The 17,773-nt window shown below is 49.0% G+C and overlaps 3 protein-coding genes across 3 annotated transcripts; 2 read left to right on the top strand and 1 right to left on the bottom strand.

Moving 5' to 3' along the window:
* Positions 1-1,706: 1,706 nt before the first annotated feature.
* On the top strand, positions 1,707-4,771 carry H6S33_001626 (uncharacterized protein; the record flags this gene model as incomplete). Its single annotated transcript, XM_044832974.1, has 5 exons — positions 1,707-1,904; positions 1,974-3,379; positions 3,434-3,762; positions 3,815-4,313; positions 4,384-4,771. 5 exons carry the CDS (start codon positions 1,707-1,709, stop codon positions 4,769-4,771), a joined length of 2,820 nt encoding a protein of 939 aa, XP_044693687.1.
* A 3,806-nt stretch (positions 4,772-8,577) lies between these two features.
* On the bottom strand, positions 8,578-9,235 carry H6S33_001625 (uncharacterized protein; the record flags this gene model as incomplete). The annotated part of the gene is made up of 4 exons (XM_044832973.1): positions 8,578-8,677; positions 8,744-8,958; positions 9,033-9,146; positions 9,209-9,235. 4 exons carry the CDS (start codon positions 9,233-9,235, stop codon positions 8,578-8,580), a joined length of 456 nt encoding a protein of 151 aa, XP_044693686.1.
* Positions 9,236-14,640: 5,405 nt separating this feature from the next.
* On the top strand, positions 14,641-16,286 carry H6S33_001624 (uncharacterized protein; the record flags this gene model as incomplete). Its single annotated transcript, XM_044832972.1, has 2 exons — positions 14,641-14,793; positions 14,850-16,286. 2 exons carry the CDS (start codon positions 14,641-14,643, stop codon positions 16,284-16,286), a joined length of 1,590 nt encoding a protein of 529 aa, XP_044693685.1.
* Positions 16,287-17,773: the final 1,487 nt, after the last annotated feature.

Below are 17,773 nucleotides of genomic sequence, written 5' to 3'. Positions count from 1 at the left end.
AGAGAAGGGAATTTGGCGATCCCTCAAGAGAGAGAGAGAGAAACCCAAGAAGTGACGGACCGGGGGTGTCCCTAGTCCCGGGAGATTGGGTCCTCGGGTTATGTATGTCACCCAGCGGAACCTGATACTAAACCCCAACGCAACCAAGCGCCGTCGCTCGAGCGAGGTCAGTGCCCAGAAGGGGAGACGAGGGAGTGAGTGTGGAAAGAGCGAGCCTCAGAAGGCGGGTTTGAGAAAGCGAGAGAGACAGTGAGATGGGGGTAGAAAATGACTGTCTGTACTGCATTGCACTGCAGGGTCAGTACCGATAAAGAATTGCCTGGTGTATCTATGTATCTTCAGAGCCTATATGTAGGTACAGAAAGTAGGGGAAACAGAGATCGGGTGTGTGCGGGTGAGTGTTTGAGATCGATAGAAGCACAAGAGGCGGATTGGCTGTGAGGGAAAGTAGAGAAGATCAGTTCTAAGATAGAGAGATCGAGAGGGAGAAAAAGAAGCAGAAGAAGGAGGGGAATTCAGACATACAGACAGACAAGACAGACAAGACAGGTCCACACATACGAGAGAGGACATTTGAAAGATAAACAGGGCCAAACCAGAAACCAGAGAAGCCTCAAGAGTGTAGGTTACCTTAACTCTCGAACAGTTACGCACGGACGTCCCGGGCAACACACCACACCCGTCTCCCGTTATTCCTTTCTACCCCGAGTGAGCTGTGAGCGACGGATCTGCCTTACCAGTCGGAGGGAAAAGAAGAACAGTCAGTCAGCCAGAAAAGAAGGAGCAGCAGTACGGCATCGTACACTTCAGCTGTACCCAGTCAGTCAGTCAGTACCAGGCAGTACCACGAGGCGGTGGTACTCACTCACTCACTCAGCAAGGAACGCTAACGTCGACGACAATAACAACCCGAAACATTTCGTTATTGTTTGGTTACTCCCAGTCTCTCAATCGCTCATCTCTCCACCCTAATAATTTGTTGGGGAGGGATACGGAGAGTTCGAGTGATTACAGAGTTCGGGAGTGAGAGAAATTGTGAACGATTGAGGGTGTGGAGAGGAATAAGGAATGAACTCCAGAGAAGGGTAGTTCGAAACATAAAAACCAAGAGGCAAAAGCCGCCAAACAGACGCCTTCCCTCAATCACAGACGCCATCGACTACTACATTGACGCCCTGGACATCTCATCCCCAATCCACTTCCACCCCCCCAAATCCCTTCCACCTCTCCACCCAAATTCTCTCCCCCCCCCCCCAGTCAGCGAGCATGGTGATGCAGGGAGTAGTTGCTTGAGCACTCCCTCCACCTCGAACTCGAACTTACATCAACCTCGAACATCCCCCAACTCCTCTTTCCTTACTACTGCCACCACCAACACCACCCCCCCCCCCGTTGGTTGGCTCCCCTTTCGTTTCTCTGTTTCTGTTTTTCTTTCTACGGGAACCTGTTCCATAATCATTCTTTCTTTTCCTTAATTCACCCTATACATTCGTTTCCCCCCATAGCTGCTGCTGCTGCTACAACACCTTCAGCATCACACAGCATCTCATCACGGCTACCCGCCCTCACACACCCATCCCCCCCCCAATCAAACCAACGGCATTGATCTTGTCGTCATACTTTCATCGGAATATTCATCATCCCACCCACACCACCGGCCTGGATTGAGCCTGGAACTTTTTTAAAACTACTCGTCCTGCATCGACATGACTACGTCCTCTTTCGAGACCCCCCAACCATCCCCCAGACCCTCTCTAGACGAGGGGGGTCGAATGCTACAACATCACCCGGAGCCCCAATCACCATTTAGACTTGACGAGGAGCTTCATTTCGACTTTCCACCTGTTCCTTTATCTGCATCTGCCCACAAGACGCATTTTACACACCTTCCACACGATAACAGTGTACGAAAGATGATTTCAGTTCCCGAGATGAGGCCCGGACAATCGTGTAATCCTAATATACATAGACAGAACTCTACGGGAATTGCTTTGCCAAGACCGCGTGTTGGAGGCTCAGGTGAGCACGGCTGGGAAAGGGGTGGAGACCAACCATTGTCGAAACAAGTAAAGAGGAGGATGATGGAGCAGGATATTGCAACGAGGGAATCTTTTGAGAATTTACCTGGAGCCGACCGGCTGGCAAAGCAAAAGAGCATGGAACGGGGAATACTGGTGGGGTTACCTCCTCCGGGAAAATCACCTCAAGGCAAGAGGGCAGCAAGCAACGGTGAAAGAAGAGCTGGGCCTGGCCGAAGGACACCTCCGATTATTGGGCCCCCGCCGCCTGGTTTGAGGATGCCGTTGGCATTTAATTCTATTGCTAGAGAGCGGGGGTTCTCTACCGGTTCCCATACCCCGGGTCCGAATGAGTTTCCTCCGATACAGCCTCACCCTCGACATCCGTCAACTCCACGCGGTCCATACCCCTCAAGCTCTGCCCCAGATCTGTACGGTATAAATAACAGTGAGAACCGACATTATCCCCATCGGAGAGACCCACGGAGCACGCCGAGATCTCACCCGTTTTCTCCTCCGCACGCGCCGTACAGTAATGACACTAGTGCTGTGTCGAGTGCCAACACCTCGCCTCACAGCTCTATCGGGCCTTTAGGCGCCGTCGACGAGATGCGCGGTTCGTTCCGATCGGCACTCTTTACCGACGACTTTCACCGTTCAAGCACACCAACAAGTATATCAGAGCGGACTGAAGACAGCCATGCTATGACAGTTGACGAAGCTATTGGTATGTACGGCAGCGACACAGACGAAGAATCGATTATGCGGGAAGCGCGAGACGAAGAATACAGAGAAGAGGAGAACAGAAGAAGCAAGGGCGACTCGGTACTTGGCGGTGCGACCTCAAGACACAACTCAGTGTCGGACGGACTGAGTGCGAGGGGAAGTCACGGCGATTCGTTGATGAGCGGAGTTTCTAGGCAAGGAAGTTTCGAAAACATCGAACGAGTTAGGAGTAAGGGTGATTCAGTGCTAGGAGGAGAAGTTTCGCCCAGGACAAGGTCGAGGTTATCGGAGAGCGAGATGGCGCTCCATGAGCCGGATTCTCCGCGCCAGAGTGCGGATTTTGTAGAAGTTGAAAAGATGGAAGTACTATGTGTTGACAGCCAGTTGGATGTTGAAGAACAAAGTCGCCGAAGTGGTACCGAAGAAGATAGAATGGTCTCAGAAGAGGAAGATGCGCACTCAGAACCCCTGGCAACAAGTGAGGTACTGGACACCATCCCTAGATCACCCGAGATGTCGCCAGCATTCAAGCCCCAGTCGTTACCCGAAGTCCCACCACCTGCAATCCAAATGCCTTCAAAGAATCCAACAGTTGCCATCAACCAATCACCCAAAGATCCTCGTGATCGTTACGGGTATGATATTCTAGATCCTTAGATGACGCGAATTCTCTTGCTAACCTTTTGAAGATTCCGAAAGCAAACACAATACGTTACTCTCGCAGAATACGAGGAATGGAACGCGCGTTATGAGGAGACTTTGGACAGGCGAAGAAAGAAGTGGGAAGTACTGCTGAGAGAGTCTGGGTTATCATATGGAGAGGGAGGACCTGTCAGATTTCCGCCAAAGTCCAACAAGGTCAAGCGATACATCCGCAAGGGTATCCCCCCAGAGTGGAGAGGTGCAGCTTGGTTTTGGTATGCCGGTGGTCAGAAAGTGTTGAGTAAAAATGCTGGCCTTTATGAAGAATTGGTAAACAAAGGATTGGACTCCCCGGATTCGGAGCTCATCGAAAGAGGTTTGTATAATAATCCCTTCAGCTTCAATATTTTATCTAATTTTTCCGCCAGATCTTCATCGCACTTTCCCCGATAATATCAAGTTCAAGCCCGACCCACCGCCAGGTGCAAAAAGGTTGTCAAAAGTACAGCAACAACAGCTAGAGACGCCAATTGTTCAACAGTTAAGGCGTGTCTTGGTAGCGTTTTCACGATATGTTCCAAAGATTGGGTACTGTCAGAGTTTGAACTTTTTGGCCGGAATGTTACTTCTGTTCATGACTGAAGAGAAAGCATTTTGGATGCTGTGGATTCTCACCCACCAGCATCTTCCTGGAACCCATGAAGTTAACCTTGAGGGATCAAGCGTTGATCAATGGGTTCTCATGATGAGTGTAAGAGAAAGCTTGCCTCAGATTTGGAGTAAGATTGGTGGTGAGCTGGACGGGAGTGATTTTGATCCAACTTCAACAAAGCTACCACCTATCACACTGTGCACATCTTCATGGTTCATGAGCGGGTTCATTGGGTCTTTGCCTACAGAGAGTGTTCTGAGAGTTTGGGATTGCTTGTTCTAGTATGCATAACTCCCTCGCCCCCTCTTTTTCTTAACTTTTACTAACCTTGTGTTCGAAATACAGTGAAGGATCAAAAACCCTCTTCAGAATAGCTCTAGCGGTATTCAAAACCGGCGAACCCCAAATCAAGGCTGTCAGCGACCCCATGGAGATCTTCCAGGTTGTTCAGACTATCCCAAGGAAAATTATCGATGCTGGTGCCCTGATTGAGGGATGCTACAGACGTCGAAATGGATTCGGTCATATCAGCCAGGAGACAATCGACCTTAGACGGCAAGATAGAAGGGACACATTTGCGGCAGAAAGGGCTGCTATCGCGAAGGGAGGCGTTAGAGCCTCAAAAGACGATGCATCTATGAGAACTGGTCTTGGACACGTAAATAACGGTCTCGGTGCTCACGGAGGTCATGACATTGGCAGGAGATTCAAGAAGATCTTGGTCAAAGCATAGAATCGGGGTGATTTTTTTGTGTTAATTTCCTTAATTGTTGTTACTGCACTGCATTTCTTTGTCTTTAACGCGGGTCGACTCTCTTTCGGGGTGTTTGAGAGGGGGTCAATTTCTTTTGTTTTTTCTTAGCACTTTCGGCACGGCAAAAAGTTCAACTGGTGTCTGCTTTTTTTGTTTCTTGTTTTTCGGCAGCTGGGATAAGGGGTTGGCGGGATAAATACCTACACGATATGAAAGCGGCTTCCTATGTTTTTTTCTTTTCCTTTCTCTTTTCTTCCGGACTTTGGGTTTTCGTCATTTTTTTCTTCTCTTTCGTCTTTTGCAAATTTCCATCGACTCACACTCCTTATTCATTTACTTTAAGACTTCTTCTCTTTTGTTGCCTTTAATAGGCATTATACCCTTCACCCCCCCCCCCCCCCCAAACTTCTATTCTGTGTATTGTTTATAAACTTAGTATACATCTTACTATTCTTATTTGGGGGGGTAGGTTTTACTTTCTATTTTTCTCTTCTTTTCCATATTTTTCATTATCTTTGGGAGCCCCGGGCAACTCTTCATTTTTTTGACGTCACTTCTTTTTTTTTTTTTTACCCCCATATCCACCTTTATGCATTGCATCATATTCATAGGGTTTCTTCTTTTTTCTTTTCTTTTTTTCTTTTTTTTTCTTTCTTTTTGGGCGTTCGACCACCTCTCTTAACTTCCCGAGAGATTTTCCATTTTTTGAGATTACCAGACATTGAGGATGGACTTGAGAGAAGATAGCGTTTATTATTGAAATACATATCTATCCTAAAAAGAATCATTGTTTTGTTTTACAGGGAGGAACCCTCTGGATGTGTTAAATCCTCCCTTTTCTTTTGTCAAAAATATCTGGGGTGTTTAGTGGAATAGATTTTTGGGACGGGGGATGATCATGCGGCATCACTCGTAGATATTAAACTCCCCCTAGACTTTGTAAAATAGAGGTTGTGGAGGAAAAAAGAAAGTCTGTTTCTGTATAAAACAATCAAGTCAGAAATGTATATTACATCATAACAGGAGTCGGAGGAGAGGAGTGTAAATCACCAGCCATTTTGAAAACAAAAAAGGGGACACAATCAAATCAAGCTGAAGGACATGGATGAGGGGGGTTTTGAAGTGAGATATTATTCATCACGTGTCATTGGCATCTCTCCCTCCCTCCCTCCCCTCCCTTCTGCTACCATACATGCTGGGGTCAGTGCTGCAGCAGTCAGTCACGTAATCTCACTCATGGGGGGTGAGGTAGGGAGGAAAGGATTTCCTGCATTTTAAGACATCACTTCGCTTATAACTCAGGTACATACCAATGGCACGAGGGAGGGGATCTACCTCCACCCTACATACACACTGTAGATCCGTATTCCACTTTCGCTACCTACATATGACCTACCTGCCTGCAGTACAATGTAGGAGGCGCTGCTTAAAGTCTCCGCCTCCCCCCTGATCCCTCTGCAAGTAACAGGACTCCGCACTGGGGGCGTACATACATCGTTACCCACTTTAGCAAAGGAAAACCGAACCCCTTCTGAGACACAGGTAGACGAACGGCTGCACCTCCTGCTTTAAGGTGGGCCTAGACCATGTTCTCATAATTGTCAATAATCTCCGTACATTGTGATAGTGGGGTGTGCCCTCTATATGTGGTGTATGTGATGTGGAGGTGGTGCTCCCGTTTAGGAGTTGGGGTGGAGGCAGGCAGCTCAATGGCGTCGCCGGTGTTTTAAGGAGGTAGCGAAGGGGGTGGCCTTATTGGGGTAGAGCACATCAGATCTACGGGTGGGATGTTTTGGTAGAGTGGGGTGGGATCGAGCGAGTTCCTTCGGGGGAGTGGTGGATGGTGGAGGCAGGGGCTGTCTTGAATGGCTCGGGGGTATAATTACTTGCAGATTTGATATGTTTCGTCTCCGAGGGAAACATTGACTAGATGCAATGTAGCTAGCTAGCTAGACGGGGTTTGTTTTGTGGGCAAGTGATCCGCTGCTATCTGTTTACTTGGTCAAACCTTGTAGGCTAGGGTTGAGATACACCATGGCCTCACTGGCCGTGGTATGCCCTGAGGTTCACACGTGAACCGGAGCTTGCCTTGCCATGATGTTTATAAGGACTGAGAAAGCAGAAACATATCCGCTTGCCACGGTCATAACCGGACTTGTATATATTATTGGGTGTTTGGGTGTTTCTTATAGATATAAATTTGAGTAAGTATTTGTAATGGGATAGGCAGGTGGTATTATTGGTCTAGCAAAGACCGAATGGTATAGGCTAATCTTAGAAAGACAGCTGATTGATAGGAAGTAGATAGGATCTATTGGATCCGGATGATAATTAAGAAGCGGAAAGCCAAATAAATATACGTAAAGGTCACTGGGGGGGGGATTATATTACCTGGCTAGTCTTTGAGTACTTGAGACCGTTTTGACTGTAAGTTACCCCGCAAATTCTCCGGCGCCGTTTTCGAACGATTGGTCGAGGAGGTCTGGGGTAAATAATGATACTGTTAACCCGCTTATACGGCTTTTTCCATATCACGATCAAAGCCTCAAACCTCGACACAAAGTCCTTAACGGGGTCAGTTTCAAATATATTTTTGCAAGGATGATATTACGCAACCTCGCTACCAGAAGGTTTCTCACCTGGAAGAATGACTTCAAATTTCCCTAATAAAGGTTTTAAATATATGTAGTCATTAGTTGAATATCAACATAGCCATAAGTGGTCACATATAGCCTTAATTCTGGGCGTTGTGTTTCGCATTAACGCGGCTATAAGCAATTCTGTGGACTGAAACCGAAGGTCCTTACTAGAGACCTATCAGCACTAGACTAAGCAATTAGAGAGTAGATAATATTGATCGTGACAAGTCATTAATTGTGGTGGTGGATGTTGTTAACAATTGCATTGGTAAACGTTTTATTATGCAGTTTGGATGTTGTTCAAAACTATCTGTACTTTTGTATTAGAGATAGTTTGGCCTCTAAACTGTAGCTACATATAAGGGGAGAGCTTTCACTCTCTCTTCTTGTTTCTACTCATCAGTTCATACAGTACATTCTCTAATCATCTCTGAAAACAGATACACGTTATGTATGTACCTCGGTCTTTGGGTTGCTTCTCATTGATCGGGCTTTTCGCTCATAATTCAACGGGATTTAATGGGCGACAGTGTCTTGTGGATCGTGGCTGGAAGCATAGAGTGTGGAAGCTTTCGAATCTTCACGTAATGCCGTGAGGTTGAGGTTAGGGGCTGGGGGAACACTGGGCGATAACACATCTAAGAAGAGCTGTGGTTTGAACCGGCAAGGTGAGGTGGTGTTACAGACAGCTCTACTCTATTGGTGAACCTTAATATCCTACACGCTAACCTCAACAGTGCGGGGTGGGCATAAAACCAGTACCTACACTAAGCCGTGCCTGAAAACAGGTGCATGACATATCACTCGACACCAATAACTACAGCGCCACATATTTTCGTCACAAACCTTCCCCTCTAGCTCTAGATCTACGGTCACAACAACCTACATAACTCCACAAACAACACCAGAAGCTCGGAAGGAATAATGCTATTTCAGGCGTATGAACACCAGGATCTAAGCGCTAAGCAAATAGCCTACAAATGACGTAATACAACATTTCCCCCCCCGACAAAAAAGACACATAAAAAAAAGTAAACTTTGATCTACCCTACGTAGTGATATCCCTATTTAGTTGCACACCGCAAATATTCTCTATCGTACAGCTCCCAAAGACAAACGTCCGTAGTAGGAGTCTCACCCACCACTTTACTTTGCATACTGCTTGACCCAGGACTTTGCGTTCTTCTCGAACTGCGCCTTGTCCGACTTGAACTGCTCCGCGATCGTGGTCTCGACGGCATCATCACTGCAGCCTCATCAGCGCTCCGTAGATATTCTAGAATGAGATGGGGACAGTAGAAGAGGGACTTACGGATTCGGCTCCACCAGCAGCCCCCTTGCCATCTCCAGCACCGACATGATCTTGCAGCTCGGCTTCCACTGATCCGATCGCAGGATGCCCAGGCACATGCTGCCCTTATCGTCGTTGCTGACATTCGGGTGGTATATTTTCGTCTGGAAGGCCAGCACGGGCGGCTTGAAGGGGTAGTTGGTGGGGAGAGTGAGAAGTAGCTTGAAGGTCCCGCCCTGTTCCGTTAGAAACTCATGTTAGCTCATGATCCCCCGTCGGCAAAGCAGTAAAGGCGAAGGGAGGAACGGACAGCGTAGACAGAGTCCTTGGGACCGGTGAGCTCGATGTTCCACTTGAACATGTCCTCGTCAATGGAGTGGACCGCAATGCCCGGGATTGGGCTTGCTTCGATCTCGGCGTACTCCTGTGGGGGACACCGTTAGATTCGCGGGAGCGATTAGTTGGCGCAGGGAGGGGGATAAGTACGCGGTGGATTCGCTTCTGAGCGGCCATTTGCTCTGTTGGGATGTGCAAATAAGTTATGAGGATTTGGTTGTTGAGTGGGTTTTTTCTGAGTGTTCTGTTGGAGGGAGCTGCTGGTGAGAGTTCAAAGGATAGGTAGCGGGGCTGAAATGCTTGGCGGTCAAGGTAGCTAATGCGGCTTATGTATGGCTGGGGCGGGAGCGGGTATGCATGAGCGCTAGGTGACTCAACCTCTCTTGGGGCTTTGTGATTCAGAGTTTGGTAGATGACGCTTGTGGAATCCTGTTTACTGCCATTTGTGCTGTTTGACAGGGGCGTTACCGCTGGGGCGTGGGAGCGGTTGTTAATTAGGATTGGAGAGGTGCACACGACATACATGTAGGGTCTGTAATCGCGATAACGATAACAGGCGCCTAGAATAGATAATCAGGAACACAGGGCCGTCCCACGCTACTAATTCTACAGGTGCAACATGCAAATACAGTACTGTAGTAGGGCCTTTGACTGAATACGTATTAGTTGTGTTATGAGGATATATATAAAACTCCTTTTTATAGAAAAACCAAGAATCTCTGAATACCAAAGGAAATATCGCATGGTAGAGCAAAAACCTGCATGCCAAACAGGAATAGTCACAAGACGGTCAAGAAATCACTAGTAGCCATATGACAATGAAAGGTCTTCTGCATACAACACACAGAGCACATGTACCACAAAGGTTGAACACAAAGTTAAAAAACGGCATGATCTCTCGATCTCTCTCGCACAACAGAAGCTGCCTGACTGACACAACCGGTTCTAGAATGCACCCATCCCACCATCCATACCATACCATGATCCAACACCAGCAGAAACACATCAGGTACCCGGTAGCTCATGGGGACGTCTGTACCTACATCTATGTACCGACACCCCCAAACAAGCAGCGCTTACCAGGTGTTTCCAGATGTTCCAGCCGCCAACCTGGTCGACTCGCGCGCGCATCACAACCCATCACTCACACCGCCGTACCACCTGTCGTACAACCACCACAAATCACCAATAAATTCAAACTGCACTATCACTAATCATGAATTTTCAACAAAACCACCAACCCTCCCCTGCCCGATCCCGCCCGAATTTCCGGATTGCTCTCCCGCACCACCATTGAGACATCTGGCTCTCCGGCCCGTCCCGTGGGGATTGGCAACTAGCTAACATGTAGCTTGCTTGAAGTTGAAGTTGGTCAACTAGGGCTGAAAGAGATAAGAGGAAATTCGAAAGGAAAGACACCAACTGGCACTTTCCCACATCCCCCCCCCCCCCCACGCAATGGGTGGTTTTGGTTCATTTTGGGTGCGGGTGCCTGCATATGTAGGTAGCTCCTGGGCGTTGATGAGTAAAACAGCGCCAATGAGAGGAGAATAGTCTATCTGTTCGAACAGATTGGCTGTTTCTCGAAAATCAGCCCCCTTCCCCTACCTATCCATCGGTATTCTCAGGTAGAGTACCTAGGCACCATTCGGGTCTGTGGGTAGTTCGTACCGGGGTAGGCGGGCATCCGAGGGTCAACTACCATGGTCAGTGGTCATTTGGGGATAAGTCATGTCCTGTTGATGGTAGGTGCGAGCTATGCTGCTGCATGAGCTTGGGCCCAGCTGGCTTAGGGGATGGATGGATGGACGAGGGTCGGAGCTTAGGTTACTCTCTGCAGCCAACCTATAGGTCACGAGGATGTGGGGAGTCCCAACTACCGGGTTCCAGATCGATCTTGCTGAAATGAGCAGGTTGGTTATTTGGAAGATTAGAGAGAAAGGGGGGATATTAAACCCGCCAAGAGGAGGAAATGAAATTACAGACCTCTACTATATGTACTGTCAAGTAGAAACAGTCTTTCATGACGTCGCGTCTTGAACCTGCCAAGGGCCTAGGGACGGGTGTGAAAATCGTTAATTACAACTTTGAGTATCCTTACTGGCCTTCTAATCATGTATTCGTCAAGGGGAAGCCTATCGCGTATCTGCAATGGTAACGGTCAAATATCTCACTAGACTGTCTTCCATTGGATAGATTCCAGCAATGATGCGGCATGTTGGATAATAATGAAATGTCTCGCAATGCACGGAAGCATCGAATCCGATCCCGACCCCGGTTTATAGTCCGGCTTCTCTCATACCGGTGTATATACTAGCCGGGTGCGCTTTTAATCCACTTATAGGTGACTTCATAGAAGCTATATGCGATAAAATCACTTGGCGTACAACACATACCAGAGAAAAACATCAATTCCGGCAGATATAATCACTGGATATAATTAAGAGAGGCCGCTCCCAGCTGATTTCCTTCTGATCAACCTGATCGGCGAACATGTTGTTGGAGACCTGCATGATACCTAGCAAGATATATTCGGTTCTGAGGGTGTCTCGATAAAGATCATGGCTTTCAATACCAAGAACAGTTGTTCTTAACTGCTCAACACATCCACGGGCGTTTAGCGGGTGTCTTTAGACATCACGCGGTGTTTCAAGCCTGCACTTGGTGCCTTCGAGCTATCCATGACTGAAAATTGCAAAAGATGAATTCCTTAATTCATCCCAGGAATAATCTAGGATACGGAAATGGATCACAGAGACACTGGGGCTAATGCCGGTGGTATTTACCTCTTCCTGTCGTTTACCATGGAAAATACCTTCAAGGTAGTTGAAAATGTTTTCTGGGATGTTCTTTTGAAGCAATGAAGAACCGAGAAAATGAAGTGGATTGTATGAACTGATGATTATAAACAAGAAGAGGGAGAGTGGCTCCCTCTTTATAGATACATTTTAGAGAACAGAATAGCTCTAAGATAAAAGTACAGATATGGAACCACGTCCAAACTACATAATGAAACGTTAACAACAATGTAATCGTTAACAACAATCACCAAGCTTTACTCGTACCTACAAAAAAAAAACATAAAACCCAAAGAAACCCTGACCCACCACGAGATGTCATAACCGTATCTCCGTCCCCAAAAAAATGGAGACGGGGAAACCGGTGATTGAGCCAGGATCAAGAGGCTCATGGGGGTGTGGTATGCTGAGGGGTGACTAGCCCGGAAGCAGCACTATGGAGTTTTAAAGAGATGGTGGAATTAAGGCTGCATATTTATAGTAAGAAGGCTACTTGCCAAGAGGGGTTGATTGATTTTTGGCCGTTCCGCTATCGACAGGACAAACCGTGATATACGAATCGAGGACTTGGCTCCCGATAATGCTAAGTCACTTACATGATATTATCCGATGAACAGGTGTGTAATAATGTTGTATTGATGTCTGAACCTCATCAATATTCTCGATGATGATGTTTTCCTAATATATTCTGACTACGTTTAATCATAGGTGTCGTCAAAGATCGAAGGCCACAACATTGCTCCCTCACTACATATATAAGTCAGTATTCCCTGTTTGACACTTTGTCAAGAAATTCCTTTAGGGGGGGAATACACTCTTCCCAGGCCTGGTCATACGTAGCAACCTAAAGAGTACATAGCAACACACACTTTTATAATTTACCTGATCGACTTTGATGCCGCGGTTCTTAATATAATGTGCCCCATGCCCTGGAAGAGAACAGAGGGTGGAAGTGCTTCAGTTTCCTGACAATTTCGACCAAGTATGTAGGGCTTTGCAAGAAAAAGCGTTTGGGACCTGTGTTGTGTGGAATGGGGGCTGCCACAAGTGGGGGCGCCAAGAGCGTCCGAGTGAGTTTTCGTGACGGCGCCGCCCCACCGAGCGAGGCCCAGACAGATCTTGGAGTATAAAAAGGTCTATCAAACACTCACCACTATCATCTATCCATTTGGCTATAGATGAGGAGCCGGATTCTCCGAGATCTCCAACCTGCCCTGACCTGTTCGTCAACGCATCCCAGCCGTCAACGTTAATAGCTAGGACGCCCACCCCTCCATCAACGTTGGCAACTGGGACAGAAGATTGACAACTGAGACGGTTTTTAAACTAATTGAACTAATTTAATAAGGACTATGTAATTAATAAATGAACGACAAGAGCCAGCTTATCGCGAACACAAGGACACCAGGTTAACAGAACAGGTCGGCGGCCCAAGTCATCAACACCGTCCCATTGATCAACTGGTCGCCCCACTCGTAAGCGTTGACGGCTGGGAAGCGTTGTTGACGAGTAGATCGGAACGCTTTCGGTGGTGTGTTATAATATTTCCGAGTCGACCATTCCAGCCTAGCCAGCCTGTTGGCGGGCCATGGGGAAGAGGTGTGTTATGTCTTGGGATATCGTTTGGTCTGATATGGTCTTACCAGGTATTGCTTGCTGGTCGGTCATTATCAGACCGGTCAGGTCTGGTCTGGTCGGTTCATAAATTAATGAACGGAACAGAACGAAAAAAATTTGAAATATTGAAATGATAATAGCTTACCGCGCGCTCCATGTCGATTCTAAATTCCAATTCCGCTAGGCCACATTCTCTAATATCACGCCCACAGAAGTAAAAAATGATAATTGTAGTTGAACCAGGTTACGCTGTTGAGCAGCTTCCCTTCCGCACCTTCCCCCAACCGCCCTCCATGCCCACCCCACCCCGCTCATCACCAACCCTAACCCACCACCTTTCATCCGATCTTTTCTCCCCACACCCCACCCACCCCTTGCGTTTCCACCATCCTACATTCCGCAAACAGACAAAAAGGGAGTTAATGCCCGAAAGGCGAGTCGAACGCCTGATCTTCGCATTACGAGTGCGACGCCTTACCAACTTGGCCATCCGGGCTTCCGGATGAGGGGAAAATGCTATTGCTTTATTTATTTAAACAGAGCGCCCGGGTTGTCGAAGGTTGCACGGGAAGTGTGGGGGGATGGGGACGGGCGAGTGAGGGGATATGATGCGTGGCATGATGTGGGGGTTGCATTTTGAGTTGTGGTGCTGTGCTGTGGTGTGGAGGGGGTGGGGTCGTGGATGTGGGGATCGTGGATCGATATCGGTGGTGGTGAACAACCCTCTTCAAATTAGTAGGCCGAGGTGAGAAGATGCAAAAGGAAAGAATCCACTAAATGATAGAAGCATGAGCAGAAAGAATTGCATTTTGAGCATTGACCTGATCTGAGCCTTCTTTTATTGCGTTGGGAGGAGTCGAGCCCAACCAGGCCAACCGACACTGAAACCGCTTGACGCCCATTCACACAGAATCACTCGGCGCCAGCAGCTAGCCCCCACTCCCGTGGTCAATGATAGCGCGCACGAAAAAGCGACTCTCACCGCCTAGACCGTAGATCCTCTCAGTGCACAAGTCGCGATAACTGGGCCAAGAACCGGGACTCACTCACCTTGCTTGCTTGTCTGCTTACATAACACACATACCTCACCACCTGCCATCCCTCCCCCACCAAACCCCCACCACAACGAGTGAGTGACCGAGGGAGAGAGTGAGAAAGCCCGCTCCTATGAATAGCCTCTTCGCCGCCAAAGCTGGGAAGCCGCCACCAGAGGACGCAGCCCCAGCAGCAGCGCCCAATGGCACTCCACAGACCCCCGGGGGTGACGCCGGCGCAAACACATTCATGGACCAGCTTACCGCCAACCCGCTCTTCACGGGCGTACGTATATCTTCCCATATGGAAAGTGGCTGCACTAACAGCGCCCTCAAAACCAGGGAATCGGCCTAATTCTGCTCACCGGCGCCGCCCAACTCGCCCGCAAATCCGTCACCACCGCCGCTACTCACCTGCGCCGGCAAATGCTCATCACGCTCGAGATCCCTTCCACAGACCGCTCCTACGACTGGTTCCTGCACTGGATGAGCACGCACCAATACACCCAGCAGCAACAGTCTCTCCTCAACCTTCCCACCTCCGCCCCGCGAACACTCTCATCACTAATCTCCCGTCTGCAGCCGCAGCCGCGAAAGCTCGCTGTGGAGACTAAAGTAACGCAACACTCGTCGGGAAGCTTCAGTACGGACTTCAGCCTCCTCCCGGGGACGGGGCGGCACCTGATAAACTACCGGGGGACGTTCCTGCGCGTTGAGCGCGAGCGCGACGCAAAGCGCGTGGACCTGCAGCGCGGGACGCCGTGGGAGGTGTTGACCATCACGACACTGTTTAGTGCGCGGCATGTGTTTCCCTTGCTGCTGAAAGAGGCGCAGGAGCTCGCGGTACGGCTGGAAGAGGGGAAGACGATAATCTATACAGCGTGGTCGACGGAGTGGAAGCCCTTTGGCAAGCCGCGGAGGAAGCGGGGGTTGGCGTCGGTGGTGCTGGCAAGGGGGGTGAAGGAGCGGATTGTGGGGGATGTGAAGAATTTTCTAAGGAGTGCGCGGTGGTACTATGACCGTGGGATACCATATCGGCGTGGGTATCTGTTATATGGGCCTCCCGGGACGGGGAAGAGTAGTTTTATCCAGGCGCTGGCTGGGGAGCTGGATTACAGTATCTGTCTGCTGAACCTGTCGGAACGTGGGCTGACGGACGATCGATTGAACCATCTTTTGACGAAGCTGCCGGAGCGGTCAATTGCGCTATTGGAGGATGTGGATGCGGCATTTGGGAATCGAAGGACTCAGAGCGACGAGGATGGGTATCAGGGGGCGAATGTGACGTTCTCGGGGTTGCTCAATGCGTTAGACGGGGTGGCGAGTAGTGAGGAGAGGATTGTGATTATGACGACAAACCATCCCGAGAGGCTGGATGAGGCGCTGGTGAGGCCAGGCAGGGTCGATGTGAGGGCGGAGATTGGATATGCGACTGTGGAGGTCGTGGAGGAGATGTGGGAGAGATTCTATGGGAGGGATAGTATTGGGGTGGAGGTGCCGGCGGCGGAGACAGTGGCGATTGGAGAGGCGGAGGCGGAGGCGGAGGTGCAGGCGGAGAAGGGGGAGCTGGAGATCGAGAAGGAGGTCGAGAGGAGAGAGGCGTGTAAGAAGGAGTTTGTCAAGAGACTGACAGAGCTCGGTGCGTTCAGGGGAGAGGGGTGGGGCATCAGTACTGCCGCGCTGCAGGGGCTCTTTGTCTACTTTAAGGGAGACCCCGAGAGAGCTGTTCTGGAGGCCGAGGCGCTGATACCTCAGGGGGTAAAGAGCGAGAAGAATTAATGGGCGTGCAAGCTGTACATAGATAGAAATCGTAAATACCGAACCCACTCACTATTGCTTTTCTATCCTGTGATGAAATCTGAGTATAGCTGGATGTTAGCTATCGAAATCCTTGAATGTTGATGGGAACGAGCGGTTGTCCCACAGTTCATTGCAATTGTGGGTGCGACAATGACTTCCATCATAACCCATCACTCGCACCATCTTGGCATTTTCTGGTGTCCACTCCGCTTCGCACCCGCTCCCACGCAGGCCTCACCCCAAAGCCATAGCTGGTCAAATGATACACGCATCCACACGACTATGTATCTAATCTGCAAGACCATTTTGATCTCCCCGCCATATATCAATCAATGTAAGGTCTCTTGTCCCTCATGCACTCACTGTATACGGTTTAGACTTAAAGCCACCTTTTGTTCGATCTCTTTTTGCTCCCGCTGTTTCCCGGTTTCCTTCGAGGCGTTGGGTGGCTTGGTGTGGTTTATAGGAGCTTAAGTGAAAGTTACGCTTGATGTAACGTAGATGACTTGGTTGATGGTAGAGGGAGAGTCCCCCCACTGCGAAGATATACCTGCTAGTTTGGCATATCTGCCCTGCCTGCACAACGCTGTGTTCTCTCTAGCTGTGAATACCGTGTTGCTAGCTACATGTGTTGACTACAGGTAACCATATCGGTAGTCTCGCAGTCTGTTCTTACATTGGGCCGTGGGGTCTTCTATGTGCTCGGGTTTCTGTCTTGGCCTCGTTCCGCTTTCGGCTTGTCTTTGGCCTGCCTTCGTCCCTCAACCTACTCTTGACCCGCTCTTGGCCCGTCTTGGACCTTTGTACCGCTCTCAACCCGCCTTCGTCCCTTATTCCGTCGTCGCCCTAACTTCATCTCTCATCTCGTCTCCATCTCTCATCCTGCCATTCTCCCATTCTCCCATCCTCAATGCACTCAACTCCACGCCCTTCAAGCGCATAACCCCATTTATCTTCTGTTTATGTTTCTGTACTCATGCCCATCAATTCTTTTCACCTTTTCTATCGTCTCCAGAACCTCCGCCCTCGATACTACGTTGAAGTCATGACTTCCGGATCCCTTCTCACATCCATCTCTCTTCTCATGCCCTCAGCGCTCTCGATACCCCTTCCCCCGTGCCCAATAAGTGCAAAGATCCGTTCTCTTTTGTCTTTCCCCGTCTGCGCTTGAGATATGTTTTAGCGTCTCAAGAGCTTCCCTTCTGTTTTGACTACATGTATCTTCTCACATCCTTAATACCCCATGTCATCTCTCATGCACTTTCCTCCCGCTCTCACTAGTCTCTATCTCCGGGGAGTCTTTGGTCCCCAGAACTTTCACCTTCAGCTTTGCGAGTCCTTCTTTCCTATACCCATCTATACTTCGTTCATATCCACACCTTCGATATTGACAGCCCAGCTTATTCCCGTCCACCTCTTACCATCTTTTGTCCTCAGAAGTCCCCCCTCCTCCTGGAGTAGCTTCC

The sequence above is a fragment of the Morchella sextelata genome (assembly GCF_020137385.1).
Source record: "Morchella sextelata strain SCLS chromosome Unknown scls_11, whole genome shotgun sequence".
Lineage (NCBI taxonomy): Eukaryota > Fungi > Ascomycota > Pezizomycetes > Pezizales > Morchellaceae > Morchella > Morchella sextelata.
Note: the sequence above shows the minus strand (reverse complement) of the source record. Positions and strands in the feature narration are given on the sequence as shown.